At 43.4% G+C, this 16,811-nt stretch overlaps 1 protein-coding gene and 1 long non-coding RNA gene across 2 annotated transcripts in view; both read left to right on the top strand.

Annotated features, from left to right (window-relative positions):
* The window catches only part of LOC309346269, a 242,295-nt gene that overhangs the window by 185,191 nt on the left and 40,293 nt on the right, over positions 1-16,811 (top strand). The window lies entirely within an intron of this gene.
* Positions 1-16,811, top strand: part of ARHGAP35 (Rho GTPase activating protein 35) — an 89,916-nt gene that overhangs the window by 44,543 nt on the left and 28,562 nt on the right. The window contains exon 3 of the mRNA XM_081868647.1: positions 7,193-7,337. Coding sequence (XP_081724773.1) covers positions 7,193-7,337 — 145 coding nt within the window. The remainder of the gene's footprint in view (positions 1-7,192; positions 7,338-16,811) is intronic.

Below are 16,811 nucleotides of genomic sequence, written 5' to 3'. Positions count from 1 at the left end.
CGATCAGAAGGTCGTCGGTTCAAATCCCCACGACGGGGAGAGCTCCCATTGCTTGATCCTTGCTCCTGCCAACCTAGCAGTTCAAAAGCACATCAAAGTGCAAGTAGATAAATAGGTATTGCTCCGGCGGAAAAGTAAACGGCATTTCCATGTGCTGCTCTGGTTCGCCAGAAGTGGTTTAGTCATGCTGGCCACATGACCCGGAAGCTGTATGCCGGCTCCCTCGGCCAATAAAGCGAGATGAGCGCTTCCATGAACACAGTCTTAACAGTGAGTCTGTAAGTGACTGTGAAGGCCAATTCTAGATTCACACATCTTTCCACAGTGGGGACAGGTGGGAGTTGATTGTGGTGAGGGTTTGCCAAATGTGCCTTCCTCTTAGCATGTAACTCCCTTTTGTCCTGAGTTCAAGTATCGTAAAAGTCCATGACACCTCTGGTAAAGGCTGTTCTCCAGTTGTAGCGCTCGCTGACCAGTGTTTCCTAATTGTTGGTGTTTATACCACATTTTTAAAAGATTTGCCTTGAGTGAGTCTTTAAACGTCTTTTGTTGACCACCAGCATTACGCTTTCCAATTTTAAGTTTGGAATAGAGTAGCTGCTTTTCCAAAGCATGACGATATGTATGACGATAATCATACATCTGAACAACATGACCAGTCCAACAAAATTGATGTTGAAGAATCATTGCTTCGACACTGGTGGTCTTTGCTTCTTCCAGTACACTGACATTAGTTCTCCTGTCTTCCCAAGTGATATGTAAATTTTTTTTGGAGACATCGTTTGATGAAATCTTTCGAGGAGTTTCAGATGGCATTTATAAGTGGTCCATGTTTCACAAGCATACAGTAAGGTTGATAGCACAATAGCGTTTTAAACAAGCATTTTGGTTTCCCTCTGAATGTCCCAATCTTCTGCTTTTTTTTTTTTTTTTTGTAACCAATCCAAAGCTTTATTTTGAGTACAACAATCTTCTTCCTCTCCAGAGGGGAAGAGAGGAGATGGGCATTTGGTTGAGCAGTGAGTGGCATTAGCAAGAGATTATACAGCCGCACATCCAGTTTGCGGTGTGGGGAAGGAAGTCAGGTGTGCTGAAAGGAGCAGAGAGAGGACCTCGTCCCGTGTACCTGGGCTGTGTTTGCACATTACATTCAAACCCAATCTTCTGCTTTTCAATTGGGAGAAAGCTGCACTCACCAAGCTCAGGCAATGCTTTTTGGCATCAATGTCAGCCCTTTTGGAGGAGCTCAGGGAGGAGAAGTGATTGACACTTGTGGCACTGCTGAGTGGTTGTTTAGTGCTTGTTGGTGCAGCACTTTGGTTTTTTTTGGGATGTTGAGTGATAGACCAAGCTATCTGTAGGCTTCTGCAAAGATATTTAGGATGGCTTGGAGGTCATCCTCTGAGTGTGCACACACTATGTTGTCATCAGCTTATTGTAGCTCTGTAACGTAAGTTATGGTAACCTTACTCTTTACTTTCAGCCTACTCAAAGAGCTTTCCATCTGTTCAATATATGATTTCTACGCCGGTGGGGAGTTTCCTACTGTGACAGTGGTTGTGCACCCTAGGATGGTCAGTATGAGTGGGGTGATGATCTCGTTGGAAGACATGTGCCACTGTTTCAGTGCTGCTGTCTCCACAAGGGCATAGGCGTTTCTCCTGCAAGATCTTCTGGTATCGGCCCTAAAGTACAGCAGATGACAAAACGTTCAGTCTTGCGAGAGTGAAAGTACGTCAGTTTTTAGGGATAGCTAGTTGGCCCATTTATTGTGGCTTTAAAGAAACTCTTTGCATCATGAGTGTCTGCTAAGTGCTGGATCTCTTGAGCTTTTTTTAAAATCTACCAGGCGTTCTTTAGTTCTCTGGTTCTTCTTTGACCCTCAGCCTTAGGATTGGCATAGGTTTCTTTCTTAGTGGCGCAGTTCCTATATCTTTGCCAGATCTGAAAGGCCTTCCTTTTCTTGTTAATAATGTGTTTGCTCTCAGTGTCATTCTCATAAAACCATTCCTGGTGTTTCTTGGTTTGGTATCCGATGGTTTGTTCACAGGCTGCAATACTGGATGTTTTTAACTTGGTCCAGTGTTCCTCAATGGTATCAGGGAACTCAGAAAGCAGATGGTTCTTAAGAGTCATTTGGAAACAATCCCGCTTAATCTTGAAGGGTTGAGTGTTCATTTTGTGTCATGGTTTCCTTCCTTGAAGCCTGTGTTGAGGTATAATCTTGATAGCCTTCATGGAACACATTAATCGGTGATCTGTCCAGCATGAATGGTGATGAACGGTGTATCCATTAAGAAAGGATAGGACATACGCTCTTACTGTTAAGTTTCAGTTACCTGGTTTATTTTCTTAATATGCTCTCTAATGTCTTTGGCAGAAAAGCTCTTTTCTGTCATTGGTGTCTGAAAATAAATTGCCACCCCTCCCCCTGTTGTTGTATTGTTCTACGTATCCTTCTGTCACCAGAGCTCTGGAGGGAGGAAGTTATATGGAAACAGACTAAACAGGAAGTGATCATTTTTTAGCTAGGAATGGGGTATAGACAATGGAGGAGGGGAGTTGGGTGGGTGGGAAGTTTCCTGGGGCCACATGGTTCAACAGATGTCTTCAAGGGAAGCTGTTGGCTAGGAGTGAGTTAATCTCCTCTCTTGAGCTCAAAATAATAGAACACCTGCCCTTGTATAGCCCTTTTTATCAAGCTGGAAACCTCCTTGCAGTTGAGTCATACATTGCATATTGTGACTTTTCAATTAGTGCAGCGCGTCCATCTTCCCCGGGTTTCCTGCCAACTTCCTCATCTGGAGAGAATATTATGAACTACTATTTTTAAGATACAGTGAATTTTAAAGAAACCTCTTTTAAAAAAAATTATCTGATAACTTGACATTGATAGATAATGCAATATATTTTAAAATATTGATATCAGGGCTACCCAAATGACATTGCATGGCTTTCATGTGATGTCCCAGAACCCAAATAGCAATACAGTGGTACCTCGGGTTACATATGCTTCAGGTTACAGACTCCGCTAACCCAGAAATAATGCTTCAGGTTAAGAACTTTGCTGCAGGATGACAACAGAAATCGTGCTCCGGCGGCGCAGCAGCAGCAGGAGGCCCCATTAGCTAAAGTGGTGCTTCAGGTTAAGAACAGTTTCAGGTTAAGAACAGACCTCCGGAACGAATTAAGTACTTAACCTGAGGTACCACTGTACCATCATTAGGCACTTTCCAGAGCTAATTCATGAGGGAGTACTCTGACTGCTAACTCCTCCTTTTAGTTTTGTTTTTTTAATGCAAATACTGACGACCAAACTACACATGGCATCCATAGCAGGATCCACCAACATTGTTATATGTTTTTTCTTTACCAGAAGTGGGGGATTTGGATTGAGGCTTCAGCATGGGGAGTTTAACCCAACTATGTTGACTACGGATTAGATTTTGGGCTCAGTTCAAAGTGCTGGTTTTGATCTTTAAAGCCCGGTACAGCTTGGGACTGTGGGACGCGGGTGGCGCTGTGAGTTAAACCACAGAGCCTAGGACTTGCCAATCAGAAGGGCGGCGGTTTTAATCCCCGCAATGGGGTGAGCTCCTGTTGCTTGGTCCCTCCTCCTGCCAACCTAGCAGTTTGAAAGCACATCAAAGTGCAAGTAGATAAATAGGTACTGCTCTGGCGGGAAGGTAAACGGCATTTCCGCGCGCTGCTCTGGTTCGCCAGAAGTGGCTTAGTCATACTGGCCACATGACCCGGAAGCTGTACGCCGGCTCCCTCAGCCAGTAAAGTGAGATGAGCGCCGCAACCCCAGAGTCGGCCACGACTGGACCTAATGGTCAGAGGTCCCTTTACCATTACCTTACAGCTCGGGACTACAATAGCTCATGGAATGCCTCTCCCCATATGAATCAACCGGGACTCTGCAGTCTTCATAAGAGGCCCTTCTCTTGTGTTCCCCACCCAAATGAGGGGTGGAGGATGGCCAAAAAGGACAGGCCTTTGAGGTGGTGTGCCTCCCCCAATCTATAAAATGCTTTTCTTAAGATGATGTGCCTGGTCACTGGCGGAGGAAGAGGAGTGCGGGGGGAGTGCACCGCCCCCAGCAGCAGAATCCCGTTAGGGTGCCATCGTGACTGCCCCCGCCGTGAGTGGTGTGCTCCACCATACTGGGCGCTACGCCCCTGCAGGCAGCGCACCACGCCCCCAGGACGCGCGCCAGCCCCGCCCCACTTGCTCTCTGTCCCCCAGTGTCAGAGCATGAAGCTCCGCCACTGTGCCTGGTGCCCTCCTTGTCCATTGTTAGATTTATTGTTCATTTCTTAATGTTGCATCCTATGGTGGCACACATCTTTTAGTGTGGGTAGGACCTGGTTTTTGGATGATCAGTTTCTGTTTATTGTGTTGTCACGGCTTCCAAGCTTTTCTTTTTAATTGTTTTTATGCATTGTAATTTTATTGTCATGTCACTTTGAATTTTTTTATTGTAAAAAGTGACAGATAAATGAAATATTGTATTTTTCTGTGTATTAATTTGGGGACTCCAAATTAAGAAAACACCCCTCAGCACTACCCATGTATAAGACAAGCCCCAATTTTAAACCTAATTTTTTGTTTAAAAAAACCCCCAGTTTTATACACTGAAAAATATGGTAAGTAACTCTCCTGCATGCACTCTCCCATGTCATGTGTGAATCTGCTCGCTCTTATTTCTACCTGCAATAGTTAAACAGCACAAAAAGGTGATTTTTTAAATCAGAAGTAATTCAACCTTGCTTTTTTGCTGAAAAATGCTCCTAGGGAGACTTACTAAGAAAAAGACACACCCTGTTTTTAGGCTTATTATAAAAAGACAATACATAAAAGGATAATGGATTGTGTGGGACAAGGGAGGGGAAAGCAATTTCATATTTTAATTTGGAAAGGAAACAACTTTGGGAACTTCCCACACCTTGTGCTGGCACAGAGGCGCTTGATTCAAAACACACACATACACACTGAAGTGTAGGGTACATCTCACTTAACACTCCTTGCCATTCAGGGATGCTTTGCAGCTGGCAGGGCATCTTGGCTGAATGGGGCGCGGTTCACAGAAAGAGCCAAAAGTTGCTGATCTAGCAAAGCCAGTAGAATGACTCTGCTTTCCTACTTTCCATCTCTGCTGCAGAGTGGTGTCATAGTAATAACTGTTGTGTCACCATAGGTCATAGCTACAGGAAAAGAGAGCTGCTGCAGTTTTCTGGAGCACAGGTCTTAAAGGAAAATTAGCCATGGAAATCCACCTAGGAAAACAAATGAAGAATCCAGCTGAGACTTTAGGTACCATGTACCTTAAGTGCAATGCAGAAAAATGGGAATTGAAAATATAGGGAAACTTGCCTCCCGCCCACATCTAATACCTTAATGGAATTATGACTTTTTCCAGACTTTTGGTAGAATGGGAATGCACAAGTGAGAGTGTAAAAGCAAACTGTGGCGGGGAGAAATTCAGGTACTCCACTAACCAAGGATTCTAAAACATTCTGAAGGCAGCCCTGTTTAGGGAAGCTTTTAATGTTTAATAGGTTATTGTATTTTAGTGTTTTGTTGGAAGGCGTCCGGAGTGGCTGGGGAAACCCAGCCAGATGGGCGGGGTATAAATAATAAATTAATATTATTACAGTGGTACCTTGGGTTACATATGCTTCAGGTTACAGACTCTGCTAACTCTGAAATATTACCTCAGGTTAAGAACTTTGCTTCAGGATGAGAACAGAAATTGTGCTTCGGTGGCGCAGCGGCAGCAGGAGGCCCCATTAGCTAAATTGGTCTTCAGGTTAAGAACAGTTTCAGGTTAAGAATGGACCTCCGGAACGAATTAAGTGCTTAACCCAAGATACCACTGTATTATTATTATTATTATTATTATTATTATTATTATTATTATTATTATTATTATTCTGACATTTAACCCTTTTGCAAGCCCTGCAGTATTAGTATCTAAAAATCAAATACTTTGACTGCTAGAGTTTTTGAAGTAACGTTTGTCTTTCTACTGTTAATTGAATTTTATTTGATAAAATGAATTTGATGGAGGGTGGATAAATAGTCTCATGAAAAAAGAAACAAAATAATTTTGCAGCCTGGAAAGGACCATAGACCTGCGGAGTGGCTCTTGTTCTAGTGTCTGAGGTTCTAGCTAGCAGGGAATAGCCAATTAAATGTTGCTGGATTACAACTCCCATCGTTCCTGATCATTGGCCATGCTAGCTGGACCTGATGAGAGTCTAGAAGGCACCATGCTAGCTACTCCTTCCCTAGGGGAAGTTCATCCATATATTGAGAAGATACATTTGCCCTTCCATCTCTCCCTAAGCAGGCCATTCTGTTTTTCTGTTTGTGGTTTGTTTTTCCTGCTTTTGAAGTAGAAGCTTTTCCTTGGTGCTCCAAGTAAACTTCCATGGAGCCACACTCTCCACCCCCCCCCCCATCACACACTTTTACTCAAAGGCTCACCCGGGTAGAGTTTGTGAATCACTGTCACTTGACCTGACGCTTTGTGCCTTCCTTGCCTGTTGCTCTTAGCTGTTCTTGGCACATTGTTGCTTGAGAATAAGACTGGTTTAGACGGAAACAATCCTTATTTGTTTGCTGTTCTTTATCCACTGTGGGAAGAAAATACCTGTTGGCCTCACAGCATTTTTTTTGTAAGTGAACAAAATGTAGCTTGCACCATAGCATTCTAGTTTGGAAGAGGAGGTGCAGAATGTTTCCTTGTTGGATTTTGTATTTGCTGCGATTTCACTCCCTGCCAGTCAGGTGTAGAAGGTATCTGGTGTTCAAATTATTTTTATTACTGTGTAGCATTTGCTGTGGCAGGTGGTATCATTCCAAGTAGTTTAAAAATGTTTCCTTCTAAGCTTTATTTTTAAATGTTTTCTTTTTATTTTTAAAGCATTATATATAGTTGTATGAACTCACATTCTACTTACGTAGCAATAGCAACCATAGCTTTATAGCAAATTGAGCACATATGTATAATCAGAAGTACAGCTTGTTTTTGACTAACAAGTTAAATTGTGTCTTTTATCGTCCCAGTTTCTTATATTATTGACCTTTTGGCTACTTAAGTAAAGCCTCATTAAATCAATTGCTTCATTATTTATAATGATTTATGTTTCCGACAATATTAACTCTGGTAAATTCTTCTCTACAGAAACCAAAGCCTAAGCCTCGGCCATCTATCACAAAGGCTACATGGGAGAGCAACTATTTCGGGGTGCCTTTGTCCACTGTAGTGACACCAGAGAAGCCCATCCCCATTTTTATTGAGAGATGCATTGAATACATTGAAGCAACAGGTAAGATCTTTGTAGCAAGAGATGTTGTTGTTAGTTTATTTTAATGCCACATCTCATCTGCGAAGGCCCCTTGGTTGGTTCAGAAAGAGTACAGTGGTGCCCCGCAAGACGAACGCCTCGCAAGACGGAAAACCCGCTAGACGAAAGGGTTTTCCGTTTTGGAGGCGCTTCGCTAAACAAATTTCTCTATGGGGTTGCTTCGCAAGACGAAAAAATCTTGCGAGTTCCCGCGGGTTTTTTTCGCTCCCCCCCCCCTTTCCTAAGCCGCTAAGCCGCTTATCAGCTGTTCCGCTGATAAGCCGCTTAACAGCTGATCGCTAAAAGCCACTAGACCGCTAATAGCGCTAATCCGCTAAGCTGTCAATGGGCTTGCTTCGCAAGACGAAAAAACCGCTAGACGAAGAGAATCGCGGAACGGATTCTTTTCGTCTTGCGAGGCACCACTGTATATGGCTCCATTTGCATTTTGTGGGTGGGTGGGCAAAGGTGGGAAACTTATAGTTTAGTAGCTATGAAAGCTCTTGCGTGTACCTTAATTTAGCAGTGTAGTTCGTGTACCTTTGGTCAAACTTTATTGAAGATCCTTGGTAAAATGTCACTTCGGTTGTGCATTGAATTCTGGGTAAAATGAGCCCGCAATGGATTTCATAGAAAAATGTGGCGGCGGCAAATGATTGCTTTTAAGAACCAAAATAAACTCCAAACATTATTTATACTAAGCACTTTCTAAACATCATTTTCTCTTATCTGTATTGGTTTTAAAGAATTAAAAGGGAATGTTCTACAAACAGATTAGCATCTGCAGAAAAGTGAAACAGTTTATTGTTTCAACAGTATTTGAAGGATATGCCTGCTGTGCTTTGGAGGCTTTTAACTTAATGTCGTTTATGCTTGAGCAGTCTATAGATGAATTGCATGCTGTTTTATTTTATTTCCTGTTATACCGTCCATATTTAAATTCTCATGCCTTCATTGCTGCCAGATCAGAACATCCTCCTCCCTCCTGAGTAGGTTCCAGAAAGTTTAGCAGTAGTAGTAATAATTATTTTATTTTATTTCTTATACCCCGCCCATCTGGCTGGGTTTCCGCAGACAATCTGGGTGGCTTCCAGCAGAATATAAAAACATAATAAAATGTCAAATGTTAGAAGTAACTTGAAATTGCCTGTAGTGGTATTTATCAGGTGTAAAGTATTCCTATTTGATGCTTCTGCATGGCTCTGACAAGATAAATCCTTTCCCACAATGAAGGGCTGCTGTTACTCTGTTGTACTATCAGAGCATTTTAGCTAAAGCAGAGAGCAGCTGCCTTTTGCACTTCAGCAAGTGGAGAAAGCTTTAAGGGCCTTCAGTTTCTTGCTGTGTCTGTAAAATTCCTATATCATGGAAGTTGATGGTGCAGTTTTGGTAGCTCCATTTTGCTTCCCGCACTAATACAGTGGTACCTCGCAAGACGAATGCCTCGTAAGACGAAAAACTCGCAAGACGAAAGAGTTTTTCGTTTTTTGAGTTGCTTCGTAAGACAAATTTCCCTATGGGCTTGCTTCGCAAGACGAAAACGTCTTGCAAGTTTGTTTCCTTTGTCTTGCAAGTTTGTTTCCTTTTTCTTAAAACCGTGCATTCAGGGGGTGCAGTTGCGACTTGACTTCAAGGAGCAACTCATAGCACGCGGTGTGGTAGCCTTTTTTGAGGTTTTTGAAGACTTTGGTGATTTTTGAAGCTTTTCCAAAATCCGTGCTTCGCAACACGAAAAAACTCGCAGAACGAATTAATTTCGTCTTGCGAGGTACCACTGTACTGTGAATGCAGTATTTCACTCCCAATATTTATTTTCACTCCCATCATTTGATTTTTTAGCCCCTTTCAATAATTTGAGAGAGTGCTTGGTTTTTGCTTTGAAATAGTGTGTACGTACAAAAGCATTCTGCTCTTTACTATCCTAATGAGAGAGTAGACTTTCCTTTTGCCTTTGCAAACATTTCATAGAAATGTTACAGCTCATGTTACTGCAGATAGGAGCAGCGCTTGGGCAGAGTCCAAGATGCACCTGTCTTGTTAGGTGCAACTTCAGAGCTATGATCGGAAAGCCTTGACTACAAGACACATTCATTCTTACTCAAGATTTTACTACACAAAGAATCTGCCATGTGATTTCTCTACCTGAAATGAACACTGCAGCTTTATTGAAAGTTCTCGTGCTTTAGGGTTGAGCTGCAGATGATTCATCTGAGTGGAAAACCTGTCCTGTGTATAAACATCTTTAGTGTTTTTTAACAATGCCGACTTCCCAGAAGTCGATTCAGATGAAATTAGTAAAGTGCTGATTTGTGGTACTGTTCATACTAATATGAGTTATACCAAAGACCTGATATACCTATTAATGGAAATCTCATATACTCCTAGTGAACTTGGTTCTCAGAGTGTATGGATCATTGTGAGGAAGGACTCAGGAAATTTTGGGGGAGCCCTAAGGTTTGCAGAAATACAAAAAATGTTGGGGCTGACTTGGAGAAAAAAACATAAAATTGGGGTGGTGTGGGGAGGAAAGGTGGGGAATAGAATGGAGTATCCTGGGAAAAGGGCATGAATCATGGAACATGAGTTCTCCAAATGTTTTGTTTTGGGCCCTGGAGCTTGTTTGCACAATCAGAGATACCAGACATACTTTGGGATTTCTGTCCTGAATTAGCACCCTTGTTAACATAGGGTATATCTCTAGTTTTTTTGCTTCCTCCATTTCTCAGGCTTTCAGAGTCACTGGGGTAATTGTGTGGTTGTTTGGAATTGTAGACTGTGTTCCCTTCTGCATAATTGTGATAATGAATATGTTTGCATACTGAAAACTAAGTCAGGAGTTCCTAATTGGCCAGAGGCATTTCTGCTTTGCTTGTGCCTGACTAAATCCTTTAATAGCCAAAGATAACAGAACAAAATAAGGGGGTTTATAATTCCTTGTCTTGGATTCTCAGAATAGATAACAGTGCATCATTAGAGTGAAACAAGTAAGCTTTATTATACCATACCCTAACCTCAACACCCAACCAGAGAGGTCCTAGCATTTAGTTTTCAAAAATCAGCTGAGGAAGGGCTGTAGCAAACAAATCTGCATCTGAAGGGAGTTTCCCTATGAATTTGGACAGGCGACCAAGCTTTCATGCTGTTGATCTTGGTTCTTAGGCGGTGTTAAGAGGATGTGCTCTTACTGGTCTTCAGCAGTCACAAAGAAAACTAGGAAACAAGTCCTAAGCTAAAATATCATTTCTTTAAAAACCCAGAAAGATTTATCCATATTGCTACTAAATTCATCATTGACTAAAAATGCTTTGCAGTTGCCATGTTTGTGGGTTTCTGTGCCGCTGGTATAACTGACTGCTTTGTGGTGAAAATGAAGAGATTGATAATGGATTTAAAGGGCCATGGTTCATCTGCCTTGCATTCAGTCTCCAGCGGGATGAGAAGTAGGGATGAGAAAGTCCCTCATATGAAACCTTGGAGAGCCACTGCCACACAGTGTAGACAGTACTAAACTGGATGGACCAGTTGTCTGACTCTGTACCAGGCAGCTTCAGTCCTATCAATCATTACTAAATATATAAAAGTTCAGCTGTGAATATTTGTAGACGTTAGGGGAGGGGAAGGGGCTGGGGAACTCATACTCTCTGCACATATGCAATTGGGCTGGCTGTCTCATTGCTTATAACAGCAGTTCTCAACCTGTGGGTCCCCACATGTTGTTGGATTACAACTCCCATCATCCCTGAGCTCTGACCTTGAGACTTTAAAAGCCAGTAAAGTTCTCATGCAGGAGTGCAGAGAGTGGAGTTAAGCTGCAAGCAGGTACCGTCCACAAGTTGCACAGATTAACGAACCAGCCCTGCTCTCTTGCTTTGCCCATTAGCCAAGTACAGTGGTACCTCAGGTTACATACGCTTCAGGTTACAGACTCCGCTAACTGAGAAATAGTGCTTCAGGTTAAGAACTTTGCTTCAGGATGAGAACAGAAATCGTGCTGTGGCGGCACGGCAGCAGCAGGAGGCCCCATTAGCTAAAGTGGTGCTTCAGGTTAAGAACAGTTTCAAGTTAAGAATGGACCTCCGGAAAGAATTAAGTACTTAACCCAAGGTACCACTGTACAGACATCTCTCCCTCCCTGGAGGAGCTCTTATGTTCTTTATTTAAAAAGGCAGGGATTTCTGGGCCCTTCTTTTTTGTCCCATGTGCCAACTGTCACACTGGTCCTTTGAATCTGAAGAAGTATGAGCTACACCATACATAACATGATTTTCACCCAGGGAAGGTGAAAAGCCTGCCCATTCACAGGCAGCTTGGACAGCATTAAAGTGTTCCTACTCAGCCTCCAAACAAACGTTGTATGGTGTGGGACAAGGCCTTTTATAGTCCCAGTCTCACAAGGCTGGTAACAGGCATTCTCATTTGGTCTTGCAATGGCCATGAAATGCTGGCCACCCCAAGACCATACTGGCCCAACATCAGACACTAGCCCTCAGACACTACAGCAGTCCACCTCTTCACTGCTTCCTGCATTTCGGGGAAGGGAGGGTGTCTTGTGAGATCAGAAAGATGATTCTGCATTGCATGTAAAGCTGTTCCCTTCAGCTGCCTTTAACATATTTAGTGGTAATGTATTCAGACAGTACTGTATAAATAGCTATGAGAACATGATTTTTTTTTTTTTAGTGCTACCGTATCTTGTAGTCCCAGCGGGGTGAAATACCCTGTGGATAGCACCACCGTTTTCTCTCTCCCAATGCAGACTTCCAAGTGCTGCAATATTCTCCTTTAATCCTGGCTGTGTAGAAATAGAGACCCACCTTTGAAAGTTTGCATTATCAGAACCTCATCCAAGGCTGAAAGACAACTGGATTAGAGTGGGGTATGGAGAAAATGACCTGAATTCTTCTTATTTGAGGAAGTGAGTTTCAGATTGCTTGGCACCACCCTTGTGCTTGGCTGAACAAATATTTCAGATTCCTTGTTGTCAACATAAAAATTGAAGAAGCACAGGCTTCTGTGTGCCTGGGATTTTCCTGACAAGCCCAGGAGCAGGGAGGAAACAAGGCTCTTAGTCCAGGTCCATGGATCTGTACTAGTAATAATACTAAGCATTTAATATTGCATTTCATAGTGCTTCACTTTATTATCTCATTCTAACCCTGAGAGGTAGGCCAGGATAATCTTTCAGATGGGTGTATGTGTGAGACAAAGAATAGTGGCTTGCCTGAGGAAAGCATCATAGAACTTTGGCTTCAAGGCCCCCACCCTCTGGCCACAAACAACCCAGCCTCCTACGCCAAGACAGGATCTGTGAAGAAAAGGAAGTTCTAAAATTAAACGCTTTAGGTTGATGCTACAACAGGGCACCCACTTGCAGGTGGGTGGGTAAGTTTATGCAATGGTCCAATCAAGATAATTGTTGTCTTCTGGCTGACTCCAAAGCCATCTAGATTGGCCTCCACCACGAAAGCTTTCATGTGGCTTGCCAAGGTAGTGTTGTGTACATACCTGGGGTTTTGTGGCAGGAAAGATGACACACCTATATTCTAACCTTGCTGCTTGGTCACATAATTAGCTATTGCATGCTTTTAATCGTACATCTCCAGACACTTTCATTTTTGTTGCTAGGACAGTGTTTTTTTCATACCAGGGCAGAGGTTTTCAATCTTTTGGAGTCCATGGCTCCCTTGACCAACTACATTCTTTCTGTGGCACCCCTGTAGGGCTCAGAAGCCCAGTTATGTCACCCCTTGCCTGCAGAGCTGGCAATTTCTCACCCTTTTTTTGAACACCCTCAGCCTTTGTTCGCTCAGCCTCCTCTCCTCTCCCCTCTCATTGGGAGTCCTCTGGACAGCTGCTGCTCCTGCCCCTGGTCTCTGAGCTAAACCCCCGCTATGCCCCAGGAAGAGGTGCCTCCTCACCCTGCCCCACAGGGGCCTGGGACTTGTCTATCTATTCTCAACAGCAAGGGCAAGCCCTCTTCCTTGCTTACTCTGAGAACACTTACTCCTGGCAACCAGCCCCAGAGGCAGCATTTGCCTGGGGAGCTTATAGCCAGGGCTGCTACAACAAACAGCTGTGCAAACCTTCGGGAGACAGAGATGTGAGAGGGCAACGGAGGAGGGAGGGAAGGGACAGAGGCCAGTGTTGCCTGTGGCACCCCTGGCCATCATTCAAGGCATCCCAGGATGCCATGGCACACTGGCTGAAAACCATTGTACTAGGGGAATCCTTCAGATCAATTTGTTTGCTTTTGCAGGGGATTCTAGGCCATTATCTAGGCTTGCTTTCTGTTCCAATGGGGTTTTGCCATCACTGTGCATGAATGTGATCCAGAGCACACCTAATAGTCTCCTACAGCTACATGTTGTAGAGAGAAGATCAGCAGTGATGCACAAGCTGCTTTTCAGGGAATCCTGTCTACCATTGCTGATTTTCCATCTGAAAAAACCCCTAAAAGGACAGTATGAAGCCTTAGAGTTATCCAGAACACAGACTGAAAACCACTAAACTAAATGGCACAGCGGTTAAAATGTTGGGTTTGCATCAGGGAGTCTAGCTTCAGTTTCCTTTTCAGCCATGAAACTCACCTTGGGCTAGTCATGAACGCTCTGCTTAACCTACTTCAAAGGGTTATAGTGAAGAGATTGGTAGGTGGGTGGAGAGAAATGAATACGTTGCCTTAAGTTCCTTGGAGGAGCATAAATTATGATATCAATAATACGCAAGCTTATTGAACCTGTATCATGAGTCCAGTGGATAAAAGGTGGAATCCTAGTTTTCAGTGAGGGCTTAAACCTAATTCCCTAGTTTAAAAACCTACCTCATCTAAGTGATAGTCTTCTAAACGTCGCTCCTCATCAGCTCACCTCTTTGCTGCATCAATAATTGACATAATGTGCCTGACTGTGGAAATTCAAACAGAATATGGATTATTTTTGTACCTGGAAGCAATGGTAGGTGAAATTGGATAACATCTGTGGACTGTTTTAATATTTAATTATTTTCCAGGTTGATCTTGGAGGCTTAAAAGAAATCCTTGCGTATGTGTGTCCCCCTAGGATGAATGCTCTGTGAACCTTGGGGCTAAAACTGCAAAAGTATACTTTTTAAGTGAAAGATCTGCTCTCTCCGTCACAGCAAAAACGAGAAGAGTCTTGTTAGCTACTGTGTGGACTAAACTGCTCCCTTAGCCTTCCAGCCTGGGTCCCCCACTTCCTCCTTATAAGGAGGGGTCTTGGCGGTGGTTTCACATTGTGGTATGAGTGGCATTCGCTTGTGGCTTCATGTGGTCACTTGTTGAAACAGTTCATTCCTCGGTGGTTGGAGTTCTGCTTTGTTAACCCACCAAGCTACAAGCATAGTTGCTGATATTCTTGATCATGACTAATAACCTAGAAGCTTTTGTGGGGATGAAGCATCAGCAGGCATTCTTGTTAGGGCAGCATTACAGCACATAGAATCATTTATTTTAATATGCAGGCTTCAGTCCATCAAGATGTCACTGGCAAAAGATACAGAGCATCTCCCCCGCCCCCCCCCCCCCAGAAACAGGCATTTCACAGCGGAAGTTAAAACCTGAAGTTGCAGATAAATGGCTGCTTTATATCAGATTGTGTGTGTCGTTTATAGTTCTCATTTTATCCTCTGTTATTTTCTGTTGTGGCTGAAAAGTTGGGCTTTTAAAATTTTATATATTGGTAGTTGAGATGCCTTTTTCTTGGCCACACTGATTTGGTAAAACAGCTGAAGGCTTTTGAGTGAGCGCATGAATTTATCACTTTTAATTTTCTATACCTGTGTGGAAGTTTCTCTTTTGAAAAACATTTCTCCCTGCAGATCGATAGACCTTTAGAAAGCAGATTGGCAGCGGAGCCTCTGAACCCAATTTATTCTCGGGGAAACTTGATTTATTCTCAGACATGGTTACCTGCCTTGTGGCATGTAGCAGTGCTAAGAAAAAGTTCTGAATGGAGAGAGTAATCAAGAATGGCTACTGGTCCCCAGTGGTAAAGTATTGCTGGGCGTAAAATCTAAGGTCCCAAGGAAGCAACGGTTTTGAAATTGGATCACAGTCCTAACTTCCTGTTTTCTCACTAACAGGTTTTCCTTGAAATTTAATAACTGAATGACAGGTCGCAAATTTAGCCTGAGGCACTGCAAGATTTTCCTCCTTTCTTTACATTTGTAACCAACTTTTTCTGTAGACTGGAATTTATGTTTAGATAAGCCAGGGGTGCACAACTTGCACCTCCCCAGATGTTTCTGGACTACAATTCCCATCAGCCCAGCCAGCATAGCCAGTAATCAGGGATGATGGGAGTTGTAGTCCAGAAACATCCAGAGGGCCGCAGGCTACACACCCCTGCAAATGCAATTCTACAAACCTTGTGTATTTAAGATGCTTCCACATCCGTTCCGCGAGTCTCTTCGTCTTGCGGTTTTTTCGTCTTGCGAAGCAAGCCGATTAGCGGATTAGCGCTATTAGCGGCTTAGCGGCTTAGCTGATAAGCGGCTTAGCGGATCAGCTGATAAGCGGCTTAGCGGCTTAGAAAAAAGGGGGGAAGGAAAAAAAACCCGCAGGAACTCGCAAGACATTTTCGTCTTGCGAAGCAAGCCCATAGGAAATTCGTTTTGCGAAGCACCTCCAAAACGGAAAACCCTTTCGTCTAGTGAGTTTTCTGTCTTGTGAGGCATTCGTCTTGCGGGGCACCACTGTATATGCAAATGCGAACCATTAATGCCTCTTGCTTTTCTGGATGGAGAATAGAGGTGTGGTTATAGAAAGTACAGTGGCGTAGCGTGGGGGGTGCAGGGGGGGCCGGCCGCACCGGGCGCAACATCTGGGGTTAGGGCAAATCCACGGGTTAGGGGGCGCAAATCCATGGGTTAGGGGGCGCAAATTACTTGCCTTGCCCCGGGTGCTGACAACCCACGCTACGCCACTGAGAAAGTAGCCTGCTGTACCATGATAAATCTTGCACTCACTTCTCCACTAGTTTTGCCTTAGTGCCCCCACTCTGAGAATGTGGTCGCTGGAAGGGAATCCAGCCCTCTGCTGTAAAGGGTACCCCACCCATCTTAAGACAGAGAACCTTGCAAAACGTCTCTTGGTAACAAATGCTAAGCAGGTAATCACTTTGCTTGAAATACAGAAAACAATTTAGAAATTTACTTTTAATATATTAGCACACATTCAGAATGTTGCATCAAAAGATTTGGACTGAGTTAGTGTGGGCCATTTGGTTCATACACACAGACTTGGTGCTGCCTTAAGTTCTGAATGCCAGAAGACTGCATTGAAGGTGCAGAATATTTTTATGCTGCCTGGCAATTCCTGCTTTTTCCTAAACCAGCATCCCTTTCTCTGTTTATCTGCAATACTCAGTTACGGTGCTAACATTATCAGCATGTACTGTATTCTAAAAACAGTGTAGTAATTTGAGAGTACAGTGGTAC

This window comes from Podarcis erhardii (assembly GCF_964252035.2).
Source record: "Podarcis erhardii genome assembly, chromosome: 7".
Taxonomy (NCBI): Eukaryota; Metazoa; Chordata; class Lepidosauria; order Squamata; family Lacertidae; genus Podarcis; species Podarcis erhardii.
The sequence above is the reverse complement of the archived record's forward strand: the minus strand, read 5'-3'. Positions and strand labels throughout refer to the sequence as shown.